The sequence below is a fragment of the Tamandua tetradactyla genome (genome assembly GCF_023851605.1).
Source record: "Tamandua tetradactyla isolate mTamTet1 chromosome 1 unlocalized genomic scaffold, mTamTet1.pri SUPER_1_unloc_1, whole genome shotgun sequence".
Taxonomy (NCBI): Eukaryota; Metazoa; Chordata; class Mammalia; order Pilosa; family Myrmecophagidae; genus Tamandua; species Tamandua tetradactyla.
Window position 1 is genome coordinate 240,512 of NW_027518237.1, and position 19,878 is coordinate 260,389.

General features: G+C 39.1%; 1 protein-coding gene and 1 pseudogene across 1 annotated transcript; one reads left to right on the top strand and one right to left on the bottom strand.

Annotated features, from left to right (window-relative positions):
- The window catches only part of LOC143672668 (olfactory receptor 5L1-like), a 110,245-nt pseudogene that overhangs the window by 88,368 nt on the left and 1,999 nt on the right, over positions 1-19,878 (top strand).
- LOC143672697 (olfactory receptor 8H1-like) lies at positions 11,342-12,230 on the bottom strand. The gene is made up of 2 exons (XM_077147254.1): positions 11,986-12,230; positions 11,342-11,936 (listed from the first exon to the last, which is right to left on the bottom strand). The coding sequence occupies exons 1-2, from the start codon at positions 12,228-12,230 to the stop codon at positions 11,342-11,344; spliced, it is 840 nt and encodes a 279-aa protein (XP_077003369.1).

Consider the following 19,878-nt stretch of genomic DNA (forward strand, 5'->3'; position numbering starts at 1 on the left):
AAAGGTTATGCCACATATATTCAACAACAACAATTTTTCATTGGAATATATTACAAAATGGTAATATAGTCTTAATTTAATTAAAAATTAAGCACTTCCTATATTTATTATTGTCTACAAAATTTTCAAGTCTATTGACCATCACTGGCAAAATGTATCAACAGAACACAGTTTCTAAATCAATGAATGTGCAGAAATGAAAGCAAGGTCAGCACATTTCTTAGTTAAAAAAAAAACCAGAAAATACTAACAGCTTTAATTATTAGAATAGATGCAATGCATGTACAAGACGAGAGGTTAATTAAAAAGTATATTGTTAAAAAATAAATTGCTTATCAAAGACACCTCTTATTGCAAGCAATACAAACAGGAATTTCAAAACTATGGATTCTGTACTACATAGATTTCAAATGAATAAAAAATAAGTCATGAAGAAACCATTAACATGGTATTATATATAAGCAAAAATTTTCATATAAATTAATAATGTAAATGAAAATAATACAGATTTGAATTATTTGATAAATTAATAAACAGTGATGAACCAATGAAAAGTTGTTAAACATTGTCATGTCTAAAGAAGAAGTTGAACTTTGTTATAATCAAATACTTGGAAAATGAGAAAAATATTTCCTTTTATCAATTTTGATTAGTATTAATGATGCAGATTCTTAATCTGATAAATTTCAGGTATTATAACACTGCAGGATAAGAGTCTTGATTTCACTCTTATACCAAGAAAACATTCATCTACCAACTGGAAATGGCAAAATAACTGAAAAGCATTATATTAATGAACAAAATGAAAAATACAAGAGAATAATAACAAATAGAAACAATTTGGAATATAGATGTACTATAAATATATGCCTACAGATGTATTAATCTGGAAGACCATGCAAAAAATATGAAAAGAATTTTTAGAATAGTTTTATTATCTATACTGTTTAAAAATATTTGCCAAATATTCTTCAATGCTCATATATACTTTTTTCTATAAATGAGTTCTATCACAATATTTTACTTTGTTAAAATACCAAATGTTTGAAGTGCTGGTTTCCCTTTTCAGCTATTTGTTTATCAATAAGATTGACCAAAAGTAGTCATGAAACACCAGTGAATATTTTCCTAACAAAGATAGAGTATCCAAAATTTTTGCAAAAATTATTTTTCTGATGTTGATGGTCACACAAATTATTAATAATACATTAAATTCTTCACATTCATCATATTCTGATTTGATGTTTACAATAACTATGGATTTAGAATTATTATTTTTCTTTTACAGTTAAGGAAACTGAGATTTAAACCCTCAGTGACTTAACAAAGAAAATTCTGCTAGATAGCTGGCAGATCTAGAATCTAATCACTGGATTCCCTAATCCAAAGCAGCACTCTTTACAACTCTACTGTATCTCTTTCTACAGAATAAATGGAATAACTTCTGAAATTGTCCTCCATAATGAAATTCTCTGAAATTGAAGCACACATGGAATTTTTGATGATACAATTTGAAATATTACACCATAGATTTTTTCATAATAGCTGACCTTAAAAACATATATTTGTCCTCAATAAAATTCTAGCAAATTGTATCCAACAACACATTAAAAGAATTATACATCATGACCAAGTAGGATTCATCCCAGGTATGCAAGGATGGTTCAACATAAGAAAATCAATTAATGTAATACACCATATCAACAAATCAAAGCAGAAAAATCACATGATCATCTCAATTGATGCAGAGAAGGCATTCGACAAGATTCAACATCCTTTCCTGTTGAAAATACTTCAAAAGATAGGAATACAAGGGAACTTCCTTAAAATGATAGAGGGAATATATGAAAAACCCACAGCTAATATCATCCTCAATGGGGAAAAATTGAAAACTTTCCCCCTAAGATCAGGAACAAGACAAGGATGTCCACTATCACCACTATTATTCAACATTGTGTTGGAGGTTCTAGCCAGAGCAATTAGACAAGAAAAAGAAATACAAGGCATCAAAATTGGAAAGGAAGAAGTAAAACTATCACTGTTTGCAGACGATATGATACTATACGTCGAAAACCCGGAAAAATCCACAACAAAACTACTAGAGCTAATAAATGAGTACAGCAAAGTAGCAGGTTACAAGATCAACATTCAAAAATCTGTAGCATTTCTATACACTAGTAATGAACAAGCTGAGGGGGAAATCAAGAAACGAATCCCATTTACAATTGCAACTAAAAGAATAAAATACCTAGGAATAAATTTAACTAAAGAGACAAAAAACCTATATAAAGAAAACTACAAAAAACTGCTAAAAGAAATCACAGAAGACCTAAATAGATGGAAGGGCATACCGTGTTCATGGATTGGAAGACTAAATATAGTTAAGATGTCAATCCTACCTAAATTGATTTACAGATTCAATGCAATACCAATCAAAATCCCAACAACTTATTTTTCAGAAATAGAAAAACCAATAAGCAAATTTATCTGGAAGGGCAGGGTGCCCCGAATTGCTAAAAACATCTTGAGGAAAAAAAACGAAGCTGGAGGTCTCGCGCTGCCTGACTTTAAGGCATATTATGAAGCCACAGTGGTCAAAACAGCATGGTATTGGCATAAAGATAGATATATCGACCAATGGAATCGAATAGAGTGCTCAGATATAGACCCTCTCATCTATGGACATTTGATCTTTTTTTTTTTTTTTTTCTTTTTCTTTTTTTTTTTTATTAATTAAAAAAAGAATTAACAAAACAATTAGAAATCATTCCAATCTACATGTACAATCAGTAATTCTTAATAACATCACATAGTTGCATATTCATCTTTTCTTAGTACATTTGCATCGATTTAGAAAAAGAAATAAAAAGACAACAGAATAAGAATTAAAACAATAATAGAAAGAAAAAAACAAAAAAAACAAAAACAAAAACCTATACCTCACATGCAGCTTCATTCAGTGTTTTAACATAATTGCATTACAATTGGGTAGTATTGTGCTGTCCATTTCTGAGTTTTTATATCCAGTCCCGTTGTACAGTCTGTATCCCTTCATCTCCAATTATCCCTTCTCTTTTTTTTTTTTTAATTAACGGAAAAAAAGAAATTAACCCAACATTTAGAGATCATACCATTCTACACATGCAATCATTAATTCTTAACATCATCACATAGATGCATGATCATCATTTCTTACTACATTTGCATTGGTTTAGAAGAACTAGCAACATAACCGAAAAAGATATAGAATGTTAATATAGAGAAAAAAATAAAAGTAATAATAGTAAAATCAAAACAAAACAACACAAAACAAAACAAAAACCTATAGCTCAGATGCAGCTTCATTCAGTGTTTTAACATGATTACTTTACAATTAGGTATTATTGTGCTGTCCATTTTTGAGTTTTTGTATCTAGTCCTGTTGCACAGTCTGTATCCCTTCAGCTTCAATTACCCATTGTCTTACCCTGTTTCTAACTCCTGCTGAACTCTGTTACCAGTGACATATTTCAAGTTTATTCTCGAATGTCCGTTCACATCAGTGGGACCATACAGTATTTGTCCTTTAGTTTTTGGCTGGATTCACTCAGCATAATATTCTCTAGGTCCATCCATGTTATTACATGGTTCATAAGTTTATCTTGTCTTAAAGCTGCATAATATTCCATCGTATGTATATACCACAGTTTGTTTAGCCACTCTTCTGTTGATGGAGATTTTGGCTGTTTCCATCTCTTTGCAATTGTAAATAATGCTGCTATAAACATTGGTGTGCAAATGTCCGTTTGTGTCTTTGCCCTTAAGTCCTTTGAGTAGATACCTAGCAATGGTATTGCTGGGTCGTATGGCAGTTCTATATTCAGCTTTTTGAGGAACCGCCAAACTGCCTTCCACAGTGGTTGCACCCTTTGACATTCCCACCAACAGTGGATAAGTGTGCCTCTTTCTCCGCATCCTCTCCAGCACTTGTCATTTTCTGTTTTGTTGATAATGGCCATTCTGGTGGGTGTGAGATGATATCTCATTGTGGTTTTGATTTGCATTTCTCTAATGACCAGGGACATTGAGCATCTCTTCATGTGCCTCTTGGCCATCCGTATTTCCTCTTCTGAGAGGTGTCTGTTCAAGTCTTTTTCCCATTTTGTAATTGGGTTGGCTGTCTTTTTGTTGTTGAGATGAACAATCTCTTTATAAATTCTGGATACTAGACCTTTATCTGATATATCATTTCCAAATATTGTCTCCCATTGTGAAGGCTGTCTTTCTACTTTCTTGATGAAGTTCTTTGATGCACAAAAGTGTTTAATTTTGAGGAGTTCCCATTTATTTATTTCCTTCTTCAGTGCTCTTGCTTTAGGTTTAAGGTCCATAAAACCGCCTCCAGTTGTAAGATCCATAAGATATCTCCCAACATTTTCCTCTAACTGTTTTATGGTCTTAGACCTAATGTTTAGATCTTTGATCCATTTTGAGTTAACTTTTGTATAGGGTGTGAGAGATGGGTCTTCTTTCATTCTTTTGCATATGGATATCCAGTTCTCTAGGCACCATTTATTGAAGAGACTGCTCTGTCCCAGGTGAGTTGGCTTGACTGCCTTATCAAAGATCAAATGTCCATAGATGAGAGGGTCTATATCTGAGCACTCTATTCGATTCCATTGGTCGATATATCTATCTTTATGCCAATACCATGTTGTTTTGACCACTGTGGCTTCATAATATGCCTTAAAGTCAGGCAGCGCGAGACCTCCAGCTTCGTTTTTTTTCCTCAAGATGTTTTTAGCAATTCGGGGCACCCTGCCCTTCCAGATAAATTTGCTTATTGGTTTTTCTATTTCTGAAAAATAAGTTGTTGGGATTTTGATTGGTATTGCATTGAATCTGTAAATCAATTTAGGTAGGATTGACATCTTAACTATATTTAGTCTTCCAATCCATGAACACGGTATGCCCTTCCATCTATTTAGGTCTTCTGTGATTTCTTTTAGCAGTTTTTTGTAGTTTTCTTTATATAGGTTTTTTGTCTCTTTAGTTAAATTTATTCCTAGGTATTTTATTCTTTTAGTTGCAATTGTAAATGGGATTCGTTTCTTGATTTCCCCCTCAGCTTGTTCATTACTAGTGTATAGAAATGCTACAGATTTTTGAATGTTGATCTTGTAACCTGCTACTTTGCTGTACTCATTTATTAGCTCTAGTAGTTTTGTTGTGGATTTTTCCGGGTTTTCGACGTATAGTATCATATCGTCTGCAAACAGTGATAGTTTTACTTCTTCCTTTCCAATTTTGATGCCTTGTATTTCTTTTTCTTGTCTAATTGCTCTGGCTAGAACCTCCAACACAATGTTGAATAATAGTGGTGATAGTGGACATCCTTGTCTTGTTCCTGATCTTAGGGGGAAAGTTTTCAATTTTTCCCCATTGAGGATGATATTAGCTGTGGGTTTTTCATATATTCCCTCTATCATTTTAAGGAAGTTCCCTTGTATTCCTATCTTTTGAAGTATTTTCAACAGGAAAGGATGTTGAATCTTGTCGAATGCCTTCTCTGCATCAATTGAGATGATCATGTGATTTTTCTGCTTTGATTTGTTGATATGGTGTATTACATTAATTGATTTTCTTATGTTGAACCATCCTTGCATACCTGGGATGAATCCTACTTGGTCATGATGTATAATTCTTTTAATGTGCTGTTGGATACGATTTGCTAGAATTTTATTGAGGATTTTTGCATCTGTATTCATTAGAGAGATTGGTCTGTAGTTTTCTTTTTTTGTAATATCTTTGCCTGGTTTTGGTATGAGGGTGATGTTGGCTTCATAGAATGAATTAGGTAGTTTTCCCTCCACATCGATTTTTTTGAAGAGTTTGAAGAGAATTGGTACTAATTCTTTCTGGAACGTTTGGTAGAATTCACATGTGAAGCCATCTGGTCCTGGACTTTTCTTTTTAGGAAGCTTTTGAATGACTAATTCAATTTCTTTACTTGTGATTGGTTTGTTGAGGTCATCTATGTCTTCTTGAGTCAAAGTTGGTTGTTCATGTCTTTCCAGGAACCCGTCCATTTCCTCTAAATTGTTGTATTTATTAGCGTAAAGTTGTTCATAGTATCCTGTTATTACCTCCTTTATTTCTGTGAGGTCAGTAGTTATGTCTCCTCTTCCATTTCTGATCTTATTTATTTGCATCCTCTCTCTTCTTCTTTTTGTCAATCTTGCTAAGGGCCCATCAATCTTATTGATTTTCTCATAGAACCAACTTCTGGCCTTATTGATATTCTCTATTGTTTTCATGTTTTCAATTTCATTTATTTGTGCTCTAATCTTTGTTATTTCTTTCCTTTTGCTTGCTTTGGGGTTAGCTTGCTGTTCTTTCTCCAGTTCTTCCAAATGGATAGTTAATTCCTGAATTTTTGCCTTTTCTTCTTTTCTGATATAGGCATTTAGAGCAATAAATTTCCCTCTTAGCACTGCCTTTGCTGCGTCCCATAAGTTTTGATATGTTGTGTTTTCATTTTCATTCGCCTCGAGGTATTTGCTAATTTCCCTTGCAATTTCTTCTTTGACCCAGTCGTTGTTTAGGAGTGTGTTGTTGAGCCTCCACGTATTTGTGACTTTTCTGGCACTCTGCCTATTATTGATTTCCAACATCATTCCTTTATGGTCCGAGAAAGTGTTGTGTAAGATTTCAATCTTTTTAAATTTGTTAAGACTTGCTTTGTGACCCAGCATATGGTCTATCTTTGAGAATGATCCATGAGCACTTGAGAAAAAGGTGTATCCTGCTGTTGTGGGATGTAATGTCCTATAAATGTCTATTAAGTCTAGTTCATTTATAGTAATATTCAGATTCTCTATTTCTTTGTTGATCCTCTGTCTAGATGTTCTGTCCCTTGATGAGAGTGGTGAGTTGAAGTCTCCAACTATTATGGTATATGAGTCTATTTCCCTTTTCAATGTTTGCAGTATATTCCTCACGTATTTTGGGGCATTCTGATTCGGTGCGTAAATATTTATGATTGTTATGTCTTCTTGTTTAATTGTTCCTTTTATTAGTATATAGTGTCCTTCTTTGTCTCTTTTAACTGTTTTACATTTGAAGTCTAATTTGTTGGATATTAGTATAGCCACTCCTGCTCTTTTCTGGTTGTTATTTGCATGAAATATCTTTTCCCAACTTTTCACTTTCAACCTATGTTTATCTTTGGGTCTAAGATGTGTTTCCTGTAGACAGTATATAGAAGGATCCTGTTTTTTAATCCATTCTGCCAATCTATGTCTTTTGATTGGGGAATTCAGTCCATTGACATTTAGTGTTATTACTGTTTGGATAATATTTTCCTCTAACATTTTGCCTTTTGTATTATATATATCATATCTGATTTTCCTTCTTTCTACACTCTTTTCCATATCTCTCTCTTCTGTCTTTTTGTATCTGACTCTAGTGCTCCCTTTAGTATTTCTTGCAGAGCTGGTCTCTTGGTCACAAATTCTTTCAGTGACTTTTTGTCTGAGAATGTTTTAATTTCTCCCTCATTTTTGAAGGATAATTTTGCTGGATATAGGAGTCTTGGTTGGCAGTTTTTCTCTTTTAGTATTTTAAATATATCCTCCCACTGTCTTCTAGCTTCCATGGTTTCTGCTGAGAAATCTACACAAAATCTTATTGGGTTTCCCTTGTATGTAATGGATTGTTTTTCTCTTGCTGCTTTCAAGATCTTCTCTTTCTCTTTGACCTCTGACATTCTAACTAGTAAGTGTCTTGGAGAACGCCTATTTGGGTCTAATCTCTTTGGGGTGCGCTGCACTTCTTGGATCTGTAATTTTAGGTCTTTCATAAGAGTTGGGAAATTTTCAGTGATAATTTCTTCCATTAGTTTTTCTCCTCCTTTTCCCTTCTCTTCTCCTTCTGGGACACCCACAACACGTATATTTGTGCGGTTCATATTGTCCTTGAGTTCCCTGATACCCTGTTCAAATTTTTCCATTCTTTTCCCTATAGTTTCTGTTTCTTTTTGGAATTCAGATGTTCCATCCTCCAAATCACTAATTCTATCTTCTGTCTCTTTAAATCTATCATTGTAGCTATCCATTATTTTTTCTATGTTTGCTACTTTATCCTTCACTTCCATAAGTTCTGCGATTTTTTTTTTCAGTTTTTCTATTTCTTCTTTATGTTCAGCCCATGTCCTCTTCATGTCCTCCCTCAATTTATCGATTTCATTTTTGAAGAGGTTTTCCATTTCTGTTCATATATTCAGCATTAGTTGTCTCAGCTCTTGTGTCTCATTTGAGCTATTGGTTTGTTCTTTTGACTGAGCCATATTCTCAATCTTTTGAGTGTGGACAGTTATCTTCTGCTGCTGGCGTCTGGGCATTTATTCAGATTTCTCTTGGTGTTGGACCCAGCAAGGTTGTAATATTTTTCTGTGAAATCTCTGGGTTCTGTTTTTCTTATCCTGCCCAGTAGGTGACGCTCGTGGCACCCGTTTGTCTGAGGGTCCCACCAGTAAAAGGTGCTGTGGGACCTTAAACTTTGGAAAACTCTCGCCGTCCTGGGGGTTCGCTAGCCGAAGTGGCTTGAGCCGGCCCGGGGTCCGAACGCAGGGAGGGTTGCTGGTCGCCGCAGCCAGGGAAAGAGCCCGTCTGAATTTCCTAGTCGGCCCTGGGCAACAAGCGTGGCGGGAGGGCGCCAGCCGCAGCGGCCCGCCCGAGAGAGTGCACGTTCCCCGGGAGTCACGGGTTTGGAAGGGGCCTCCCCCACCCGTCACCGTTCTCCGCGGCCTGGGGGTTTCCGATCCAATTCTCTCAGTTGGTCCGGGGGCTGCGCGTGGTGTGGGCGCCAGCCGTCTTTGTTTCAGGGGACCGCCTCTCCAATTCTCCCAGCCGGCCCGGGAAGGGGGAAGGGAGTAACTCCGGCCGCTTGCCACCCTGCCCAGTAAGGCCCGCACGCCTCGGCGATCTCACCCGAGCTGCTTCTCTCAGCCAGCCAGCCGTTCCAGGATCGACATTTGATCTTTGATAAGGCAGTCAAGCCAACTAACCTGGGACAGAGCAGTCTCTTCAATAAATGGTGCCTAGAGAACTGGATATCCATATGCAAAAGAATGAAAGAAGACCCATCTCTCACACCCTATACAAAAGTTAACTCAAAATGGATCAAAGATCTAAACATTAGGTCTAAGACCATAAAACAGTTAGAGGAAAATGTTGGGAGATATCTTATGGATCTTACAACTGGAGGCGGTTTTATGGACCTTAAACCTAAAGCAAGAGCACTGAAGAAGGAAATAAATAAATGGGAACTCCTCAAAATTAAACACTTTTGTGCATCAAAGAACTTCATCAAGAAAGTAGAAAGACAGCCTTCACAATGGGAGACAATATTTGGAAATGATATATCAGATAAAGGTCTAGTATCCAGAATTTATAAAGAGATCGTTCATCTCAACAACAAAAAGACAGCCAACCCAATTACAAAATGGGAAAAAGACTTGAACAGACACCTCTCAGAAGAGGAAATACGGATGGCCAAGAGGCACATGAAGAGATGCTCAATGTCCCTGGTCATTAGAGAAATGCAAATCAAAACCACAATGAGATATCATCTCACACCCACCAGAATGGCCATTATCAACAAAACAGAAAATGACAAGTGCTGGAGAGGATGCGGAGAAAGAGGCACACTTATCCACTGTTGGTGGGAATGTCAAAGGGTGCAACCACTGTGGAAGGCAGTTTGGCGGTTCCTCAAAAAGCTGAATATAGAATTGCCATATGACCCAGCAATACCATTGCTAGGTATCTACTCAAAGGACTTAAGGGCAAAGACACAAACGGACATTTGCACACCAATGTTTATAGCAGCATTATTTACAATTGCAAAGAGATGGAAACAGCCAAAATCTCCATCAACAGAAGAGTGGCTAAACAAACTGTGGTATATACATACGATGGAATATTATGCAGCTTTAAGACAAGATAAACTTATGAACCATGTAATAACATGGATGGACCTAGAGAATATTATGCTGAGTGAATCCAGCCAAAAACTAAAGGACAAATACTGTATGGTCCCACTGATGTGAACGGACATTCGAGAATAAACTTGAAATATGTCATTGGTAACAGAGTTCAGCAGGAGTTAGAAACAGGGTAAGACAATGGGTAATTGAAGCTGAAGGGATACAGACTGTGCAACAGGACTAGATACAAAAACTCAAAAATGGACAGCACAATAATACCTAATTGTAAAGTAATCATGTTAAAACACTGAATGAAGCTGCATCTGAGCTATAGGTTTTTGTTTTGTTTTGTGTTGTTTTGTTTTGATTTTACTATTATTACTTTTATTTTTTTCTCTATATTAACATTCTATATCTTTTTCGGTTATGTTGCTAGTTCTTCTAAACCAATGCAAATGTAGTAAGAAATGATGATCATGCATCTATGTGATGATGTTAAGAATTAATGATTGCATGTGTAGAATGGTATGATCTCTAAATGTTGGGTTAATTTCTTTTTTTCCGTTAATTAAAAAAAAAAAAAAGAGAAGGGATAATTGGAGATGAAGGGATACAGACTGTACAACGGGACTGGATATAAAAACTCAGAAATGGACAGCACAATACTACCCAATTGTAATGCAATTATGTTAAAACACTGAATGAAGCTGCATGTGAGGTATAGGTTTTTGTTTTTGTTTTTTTTGTTTTTTTCTTTCTATTATTGTTTTAATTCTTATTCTGTTGTCTTTTTATTTCTTTTTCTAAATCGATGCAAATGTACTAAGAAAAGATGAATATGCAACTATGTGATGTTATTAAGAATTACTGATTGTACATGTAGATTGGAATGATTTCTAATTGTTTTGTTAATTCTTTTTTTAATTAATAAAAAAAAAAACTAAAAAAAAAAAATGCCACAAGGTGTTTCTGAAATTTTTAATGGGCCCGCTTTAGAATCACACAAAACTAAAGTAACTATAAAACTGTTTAAATAAATTCTATTAAAATTAAATCAGTGTTAAAAAAAAAAACAAAAACATATATTCGGACAAAAGATATGGCATATATTTCATGGTTTTCAATTACTATACAGATTTCTAAGCATATTCTTGGAAATATTCTAAGTCATGTGTAGTGATACAGAAGATAGCACAACAGAAATACAAATTATTTGAATAATGTTATTATTTTTATAGAGGGAACAAGGAAATAACCAATGGAAAAAAAAAGATAAACTTAAATGTTCAGCATCTGTATCATTTCAATTGCCTGGAGCTGTCTCTTTTCGGCATGACTTCAATGATAGCATTTTTCACTTCTTCGTTCCTAAGTCTATAAATGAGTGGATTCACCATGGGGATCACCATAAAACACAGAGGCCACTTGATCCTTTCCCAAGGAATAAGACTTACTTGGTTTTAAATAAGTAAAAATAATAGTGCCATAAAAGATGCTAACTCCCAGGAGGTGGTAGACACAAGTAGAGAAGGCTTTTTGCTTTCCTGAAGTGGAATTAATTTTCAAGATAGTAGACAGGATGGACACATAGGACACAGAGATTGTGGTAAGAGACACCACTATAGTGGAGGTGGCGAGAATGAATATCATGATTTCATTTTCATGAGTGTCAGTGCAAGAAAGAGCTAAAATTGGAATTATGTCACAGAAAAAGTGATGAATTACATTGGATTTGCAGAAATGTAAACTGGTCATGCAAAGAACATTGACCAATGAGTCCATAAAACCCATCACATAGGACCCAGTGATGAGAGCACAGCAGAGTCCCATAGACATAACAACTGGGTACTGAAGAGGATTGCAGATAGCCACATAGCAGTCATAGGCCATTGAAGACAGAAGGAAACACTCAGTTCCACCCAAGAAGACAAAAAAATACATCTGGGTGAAGCAGCCCATGAGTGAAATAATAAGTTTCACTCTAATTATGGAAGCCTTGTGGAAGCCAATAAGTTCTCTAATTTTTAGGAGTGATGACGGTTGAGTAGCTGAGGTCAAGGAATGACAGGTGACTGAGGAAAGAGTACATGGGGGTGTGAAGCTGGAGATCCAGGTGAATTACCAGTATCACCTCTGCATTCTCCAGCACAGTAATCAGGTATATCAGGAGAAATAACATAATGAGGACCCTATGGATCTCTTCAGAGTCTGCCAATCCCATCAGGATGAAGTCAGGCACATTCGTGTTATTCCTACTTCCCATAGTGTTCAACTGTGGTAAATGTTGGGAAATAAAAGATGATGCTTGGAATGAATGACTTGCAAAAGTTCTTATGTTTATGGAATGATCTTTAACTTTAAAAAATTAATTTCATACTCCTAGAAATTTATTTTAAAAAATGTAGTTTGCAAAATGTGTCAAAAATTCTCACTTTGAAAATATAAATTAAATATAAAATATTCACATTTATCTAACAGAAACTCAATATATTGAATAAAGAGAATGAAACTGGGCTGTTTTAAATGTTCCCTTTTATTAACACATTTATCCAAATGAAAATAGTATTTCATAGGAATTACTATTGTACCCATTATTTAATATGAGGAAAAGTACACAGAAAGTTATCTAACTTATCCACAGTTATAACACTAAATGATTCTGCAAATATTACTTGAATCCAGAAAGGCTATTCATCACAATGCATTCTGATTTACAATTACTTTCAGAAATAAATGACCAGTGATAAACACATTATAAATAATGATAGTTTTAAGGCATCATTTCTGTTCTTTTATAGCCAATATTATGTAACACCAATGACAAGTAAGAAATTAAACTCTAGGTTTTCTTATTGGGTGTATTAATATTATAGACCACACATTAATATTAATTTTTGGAAAATATGATGTATTTTAACCTGTTTATTTAAAATCAGATTTCTTCCTAAAATTATATTCTGAAAATAAGCATATTGCTGGTACGTTGTGATTCTACAAATTCTATATTGCCATTTCCACAAATCCTGGTACTTAAGTAAAACCTAAGTAAGAAATAAATGGATATGGAAATTCTCCTAATAATATCTTCATTTATTTGATCAAATCTAAAATATTCTAACTCTGAGAATAATACTGACCATGAGTCAAAGGTAAAAAACTTCTTCAAGAATTATCTGCAAAAAAAATTTGTCAAAATTTTCCCATATCTATAATATATAAACCAATTAAGGAAATGAAAATTTCTGTGATATAACATTTTATTTTATTTAAAATAAATTAATTTTTAAATTTTTGTACAGGTATTTTCATTTTATTCTGAGCAAAATAAATAAATCACCCCCTAAATTTTGTTCAGATCCAGGTCAAATGGATAAATTCTCCTGAAATACTTACATCTCATACATATACCAAGGAGCTTCTGTGAACAAATGCAGAGCAGAGCATTCCCTGCCTTTCCCTGTGATAATGGCGAGGCCCCTCTTATATTGAGGCTGATAATGGCCTGTTCAGCCATCTCTGGACCAATTTCAGAGGAGCTTACATGGTATGCTTCCAAGGACTAATGTATTGATTTTAGGTTTGAACCACAGAATCCCTTCTCTCTTAGAAGTCATGCAATTTTGACACAGATTCTTTGGTATTTTTTTTTGAGGTCCTGAAATATTTACTGTGAGTAAAAAATCCAGTTCTTTAGCCACCAGAGAAGGGATAGCATGTTTTTCACCATGAATTATATTTTCCTTTGGGCATAGCTAATTATCTATATGTATACTTTGTGTTCACATAATTCTTATCATGCTTGTTTTCAGTAACATCAAGATTTTATCACTAAATATTTATAATAAACTTTGATCTAAGTTATATTAAATGTTTATAATACCCACAATTTCATGTATTTTGCATTGGCTGGTAGAGCATAAATAACTTCTCTTTAAGTGTATGCAATAGCTGATAAATGGGTATCTTTGAGGCATCAGGAGGAAAACATATTGCAGTTTCTCCACTCAGATTTGGAAGTTTCAACTAATACATTGACACAGCAGATGTATTTTTGCATTCATCCCCCAAAAAGTTTCTGCAAGTTGTTTTACTTTTAAGAGTTCTTTGTTCATATTTTATCATATCAGGTCCCCACTTAAGGAGTGGTGGCTCTGGTCCAGCAGTGAATTGAAAGGAAGCACGAGGAACTGGTAGAGTGGTCATCTTTAATCATTCCCTCTACTCCAATGCTTGCAGAGCAGTAGTCCCTCATATACTAAACTGCACAAAAGTGGCATTTTATCAACAGGTGGCATCATTCATGGGATACATGATTAGATACATGCATATTACATCACTGGTTGCATAAGCTGTGCAGTATCATGCTCCCCCAGAACTTATGAAGGCCATCTTAGCAGGCTATATACAGTGAGCAATGTTTCCAGGCCCCACACTCCACCCCTTAAATGGCCTTTGTTCTAGGGGATGACTTATCCCACAGGGCTTCTTCTGGGGCCCATAGACCACAACAGCAATAAAGTGAGTAAAAAAATATACTGTCTGTCTGTCTGTCAGTCTGTCGGGCAGGTGGTCAGACTGTCTGTCTGTCTGTCGGTTTGTCAGTCTGTCTTTCTGTCTGTGTGTCAGCCTCTCTTTCGGTCTGTCAGTCTATCTGTCAGTCTGTCTGTCCGTCTGTATGTCAGTCGGTCTGTCTGTCTTTGGTCCTGCATGTCTGTTGTCCTGTCTGTCTGTTTGTCTGTTGATGTGTCTTTAGGTCCGTCGGCCTGTCTATCAGTATGTCTGTTGATCGGTCTGTCATTCCATCTGCCTGTCATTCGTCATGTCTGTCTGTTTGTCTGTCATCCTGTCAGTCATCCTGTCTGTCTGTCAGTCTGTCTGTCGGTTGGTCTGATTGTCTGTCTGTCGGTCTATCTGTCGGTCTGTGTGTTGGTCTGTCTGTCGGTGTGTCTCTCTGTCTGTCTGTGTGTTGGTTGGTTGGTCTGTCTGTCAGTCTGTCTGTTGATCTGTCTGTCTGTTGGCCTGTCTCTCGGTCTTCCTGTCCATCTGTCAGTAATCCTGTCTGTCTGTCTGTCAGTCATCATATCTGTCTGTCTGTCTGTCGGTTGTCCTGTCAGTCTGTCTGACTGTCAGTCATCCTTTCGGTTGTCCTGTCTGTCTGTCTGTCAGTCTGTCTGTCATTCAGTCTGACTGTGTGTCTCTCTGTCTTTCATTCGGTCTGTCAGTCTGTCTGTCGGCCTGTCTGCTGGTCTGTCGGTGTGTCTGTCAGTGTGTCTGTTCATCTGTCTGTCTGTCTGAATGTTTGTGTGTCAGTTGGTCGGTCTGTCTGTTGGTCTGTCTGTCTGTCGGTCTGTCTGTTGATCTATCTGTCTGTTGGCTTGTCTCTCAGTCTTCCTGTCCATCTGTCGGACATCCTGTTTGTCTGTCTGTCTGTCTGTCTGTCAGTCGGTCATCCTGTCTGTCTATCTGTCTGTCGGGCTGTACGTCGATCTGTCTGTCTGTATTTCTGGTGGTTGTCTGTCTGTCTGTCAGTCTGTCCTTCTGTCAGTCTGTCAGCCTGTCTGTCTGTCAGTCTATTGGTCTGTCTGTCTGTAGGTCATCCTGTCTGTCTGTCTGTCGGTCTGTCTGTCTGTCAGTCTGTCTGTCTGTCAGTCGGTCAATCTCTTGGTCTGTCTGTCAGTCATCCTGTCTGACTATCTGATGGTCTGTTTGTTGAGACTGTCTGTCTGTCTGTCTCACCGTCTGTCTGTCAGTCGGTCTGTCTGTCAGTCTGTCTGGTGGTCCTTATGTCTGCCAGTCTGCCTGTCAGTCATCCTGTCTGTCTGTCTGTCGGTCAGTCTATCTGTCACTGTCTGGTGGTCTTTCTGTTGGTCTGTCTGTTGGAATGTGTGTCGTTCGGTCTGTCTGTCTGTCTTTATGTCGGTCTGTCGGTCGTCATGTCTGTCTGTCTGTCAGTCGTTGTGTCAGTCTTCCTGTCTGTCTGACTGTCTGTCGATAGGTCAATCTTTTGGTCATCATGTCTGTCTGTCTGTCTGTCGGTCTGTTGCTCATCCTGTCAGTCTGCTGTTCTGTCTGTCAGTCTGTCTGTCAGTCAATCAGTCTGTCTGTTGGTGTGTCGCTCGTCCTGTCGGTATGTCTGTCGGTCTGTTGGTCAGTCTGTCTGTTGGTCTGTCGGTCAGTCTGTCGGTCTGTCGGTCTGTCTGTCGGCATGTCTGTGGGTCTGTCTATCGGTCTGTATGTCGGTCTGTCTGTCTGTCTTTCTTTTGGTATATTTGTCATCATGTCCATCCGTCTGTCTGTCTGTCTGTCTGTCTTCCTCTCAGTAGTCCTGTCTGTCTGCTGACGGTCTGTCTGTCTGATGGTGTCTGTCTGTCTGTCTGTCAGTCTGTCAGTCTGTCTGTTGGTCGGTCTGTCGGTCCATCTGTCTGGCGGTCTGTCTGGCGGTCTGTCTGGTGGTTGGTCTGTTATTCGGTTTGTTGGTCTGTCTGTCTGTCTCTTTGTGGTCATCTTGTCTGTCTGTCTGATGGTCTGTCTGTTGACAGTGTCTGTCTGTCTGTCGGTTGGTCTGTCGGTCAGTGTGTCGCATGGTGTGTCAGTCGGTCTCTTGGTCGGTCTGTCTATCTGTCTGACTGTCGGTCTGTCTATTGTCCTGTCTGCAGTCAGACTGTTTATTGATTGGTCAGTTGGTCTGTCTGTCTGTCTTTTATTTGGTTTCTCAGTCTTTCTGTATGTCGATCTGTCTGTCAGTCTGCCTTTCTTGTCTGACAGTCGGTCTGTCTGTTGTCCTCTCTGCCAGTCAGTGTGTCTGTCGGTTGGTCGATCTGTATGGCTGTCTGTCTTTCTGTCTGTCACTCCGTCTGTCTGTCTGTCTTTCAATCTGTCTGTCTGTTGGTCTGTCTGTCTGTCGATCGGTCTCTCTGTCAGTCGGTCTGTTGGTCTGTCTCTTGGTCTGTCTGACAGTCTGTCTGTCTGTCTGTCTGTCGGTCGGACTGTTGATCGGTGTGTCAGTCAGTCTGCTGGTCAGTCTGTCGTCCTGTCGGTCGGTCGGTCTGTCGGTCTGACCCTCTGTCTGTCTGTCTCTGTGTCTGCCGGTCGGTCTGTTGGTCTGTTTGTCAATCTCTCTGTTGCTGATCTTGTCTGTCTGTCTGACAGTCTATCTGTTGACACTGTCTGTCTGTCTGTCTTTCGGTCAGTCTGTTGGTCATCCTGTCTGTCTCTCTGATGATTTGTCTGTCTGACTCTGTCTGTCTGTCTGTCAGTCTGTCTGTCAGTCAGTCTGTCAGTCTGTCTGTGTGTCATCCTCTCTGTCACTCTGTCAGTCCATTAGTCGGTCAGTTGGTCTGTCGGTCGGTCTGTTGGTCGGTCTGTTTTCGGTCGTCCTGTCTGTCAGTCATCTTGTCTGTCTGTCGGTCATCCTGTCTTCTGTCAGTCGTCCTGTCTATCGGTCATCCAGTATGTCGGTCTGCCTGTCGGTCTGTCTGTCGGTCGGTCTGTCATACGGTTGTCGGTCAGTCTCTTAGTCAGTGGTTCTGTCTGTCTGTCGATCATCCTGTCTGTCTGTCGGTCGTCCTGTCTGTTTGTCGGTCTGTCTGTTGGACTGTCTGTAGGTCTGCCTATTGGTCTGTCTGACTGTCTCTCTGTCGTTCAGACTGTTGATCAGTGTGTCGGTCAGTCTGACGATCGGTCTGTCCATCTGTCAGTTGGTCTGCCAGTCTGTCAATCTGTCTGTTGGTTGGTCGGTGTGTCGGTCGATCTGTCTGTGGGTCTGTCTGTCTGTCCTTCGGTCGGTCTGTCGGTCGGTCTGTCTGATGATTGTTCGGTCGGTCTGTCTGTCTTTCTGTCTGTAAGTCTGTCTGTTGGTCAGTCAGTTGGTCTGTCTGCCTGTTGGTCTGTTTGTCAGTCTCTCAGTCAGTCATCCTGTCTGTCTGTCTGATGGTCTGTCTGCTGACACTGTCTTTCTGTCTGTTTTTCTGTCAGTCTGCCTGTCACTCTGCCTGTCTGTCAGTCTGTCTGTCGGTTGGTAGGTCTGTTGGTCTCTCTGTCGGTCGTCCTGTCTGTCTGTCTGTCGGTCTGTCTGGCTTTCTGTCTGTCAGTCTGTCTGTCCTCCTGTCTGTCTGTGAATTGTCCTGTCTGTCCGTCTTTCTGTCTATCTCTCTGTCTGTCTGTCAATCTGTCTGTCAGTCTTCCTGTCGTTCTGTCTGTCAGTTGGTCAATCGGTCTGTCGGTCTGTCTGTCAGTCTGTGTGTCTTCCCATCTGTTTGTCTGTTGTCCTGTTTGTCAGTCTGTCTGTCGGTCGTCCTGTCTGCCTGTTGGTCTGACTGTCAGTTGGTCAATCGGTCTGTCGGTTGGTCTGTTGGTCAGTCTGTCTGTCTGTCTGTCATTCTCTGCATCTGATGATCTGTCTGTCTGACTGTTCTCTGTCTGTCAATCTGTCAGTCTGTCAGACTGTTGGTCTGTTGGTCTCTCTGTCGGTCTGTCTGTCAGTCTGTCTCTCATTCGGTCTGTTGGTCTGTCTGTCGGTCTGTCTATCATTCTGTCTGTCAATCTGACAGTCTGTCTGTCCGTCCGTCTGTCGGTCTGTCATTCTGTCTGTCTGTGTGTCTGTTCGTCTGTTGTCGGTCATCCTGTCGGGAATCCTGTCTGTCTATCTGTCTGTTCATCAGTCTGTCGGTCTTTCTGTTGGTCAGTCTGTCTGTTGGTCAGTCTGTCGGTATTTCTGTGTGTGTGTTGGTCTGTCGGTCATCCTGTTTGTGTGTCTGTCTGTCGGTTGTCTTGTCATTCTGTCTGTCTGTCTGTCTGTCTGTTGTCCTGTTGGTCTGTCTGCCCATCTATCTGTCTGTCTGTCTCTGTGTCATCCTGCCTGTCTGTCTGTCTGTCTGTCTGTTTGTCGATCAGTCTGTCGGTCTGCCTTTCGATCTGTCTGTTTGCCTGTCGGTCTGTGTGTCTTACTGTCTGTCCGTCGGTCGGTCTGTCTTTCGGTCTGTTTTTCTATCTTTCTGCTGGTCTGTTGGTCCTCATGGCTGTTGTCTATCTGTCTGTCTGTCATCTTGTCAGTCATCCTGTCTGTCTGTCTGTCTCTCAGTCTGTCTGTTGGTCTGACTGTCTGCCTGTCGGTCTGTCTGTCAGTTTGTCTGACTATCGGTCTGTCTGCCTGTTGGTCAGTGTGTTGGTCTGTCTGTCAGTCTGTCTGTGTCTCTGTCTGTCTGTCTGTTGGTCTGTTGCTGGTCAGTCGGTTGGCTGGTCTGTCGTTCAGTCTTTTGGTCAGTCTGTTTGTCGGTCATCCTGTCTGATTTTCAGTCATCCTGTCTGTCTGTCGGTAGTCTTGTCTGTCTGTCAGTCATCCTGTATGTCGGTCTGTCTGTTGGTGTGTCTGTCGGTAGGTCTGTTGGTCGGTCGGTCTGTCTGTCTCTCTGTCTGTCTGTCCTCTGTCTGTCTATCTGTTGGTCAGTCTGTCTGTCGGCCAGTTGTTTGGTCTGTCTGTCTGACGGTCTGTCTGTCAGCCTCTCTGTTGGTCATCCTGTCCATTTGTCTGATGATCTGAATGTTGAAACTGTCTTGTCTGTCTGTCTGTCTGTCTAACTGTCTGTCTGTCGGTCAGACTGTCAGTCGGTGTGTCTGTTGGTCTGTCTGTCGGTTGGCCTGTCTGTCTGTCTGTCGGTCTCTCTGTCTTTCTGTCTGTCGGTCTGTTTAACAGTCTGTGTGTCTTCCCATCTGTCTGTCTGTCATCCTGTCTGCCTGTTTGTCAGTCTGTCTGTTGGTCTGACTGTTGGTTGATCAATCGGTCTGTTGGTCGGTCTGTCAGTCAGTCTGTCTGTCTGTCTCTCTGTCTGTCTGTAATTCTCTCCATCTGACAGTCTGTCTTCTGGTCTATCTGTCTGTCGGTCTGTCTGTCAGTCTGTCGATCTGCCTGTCTG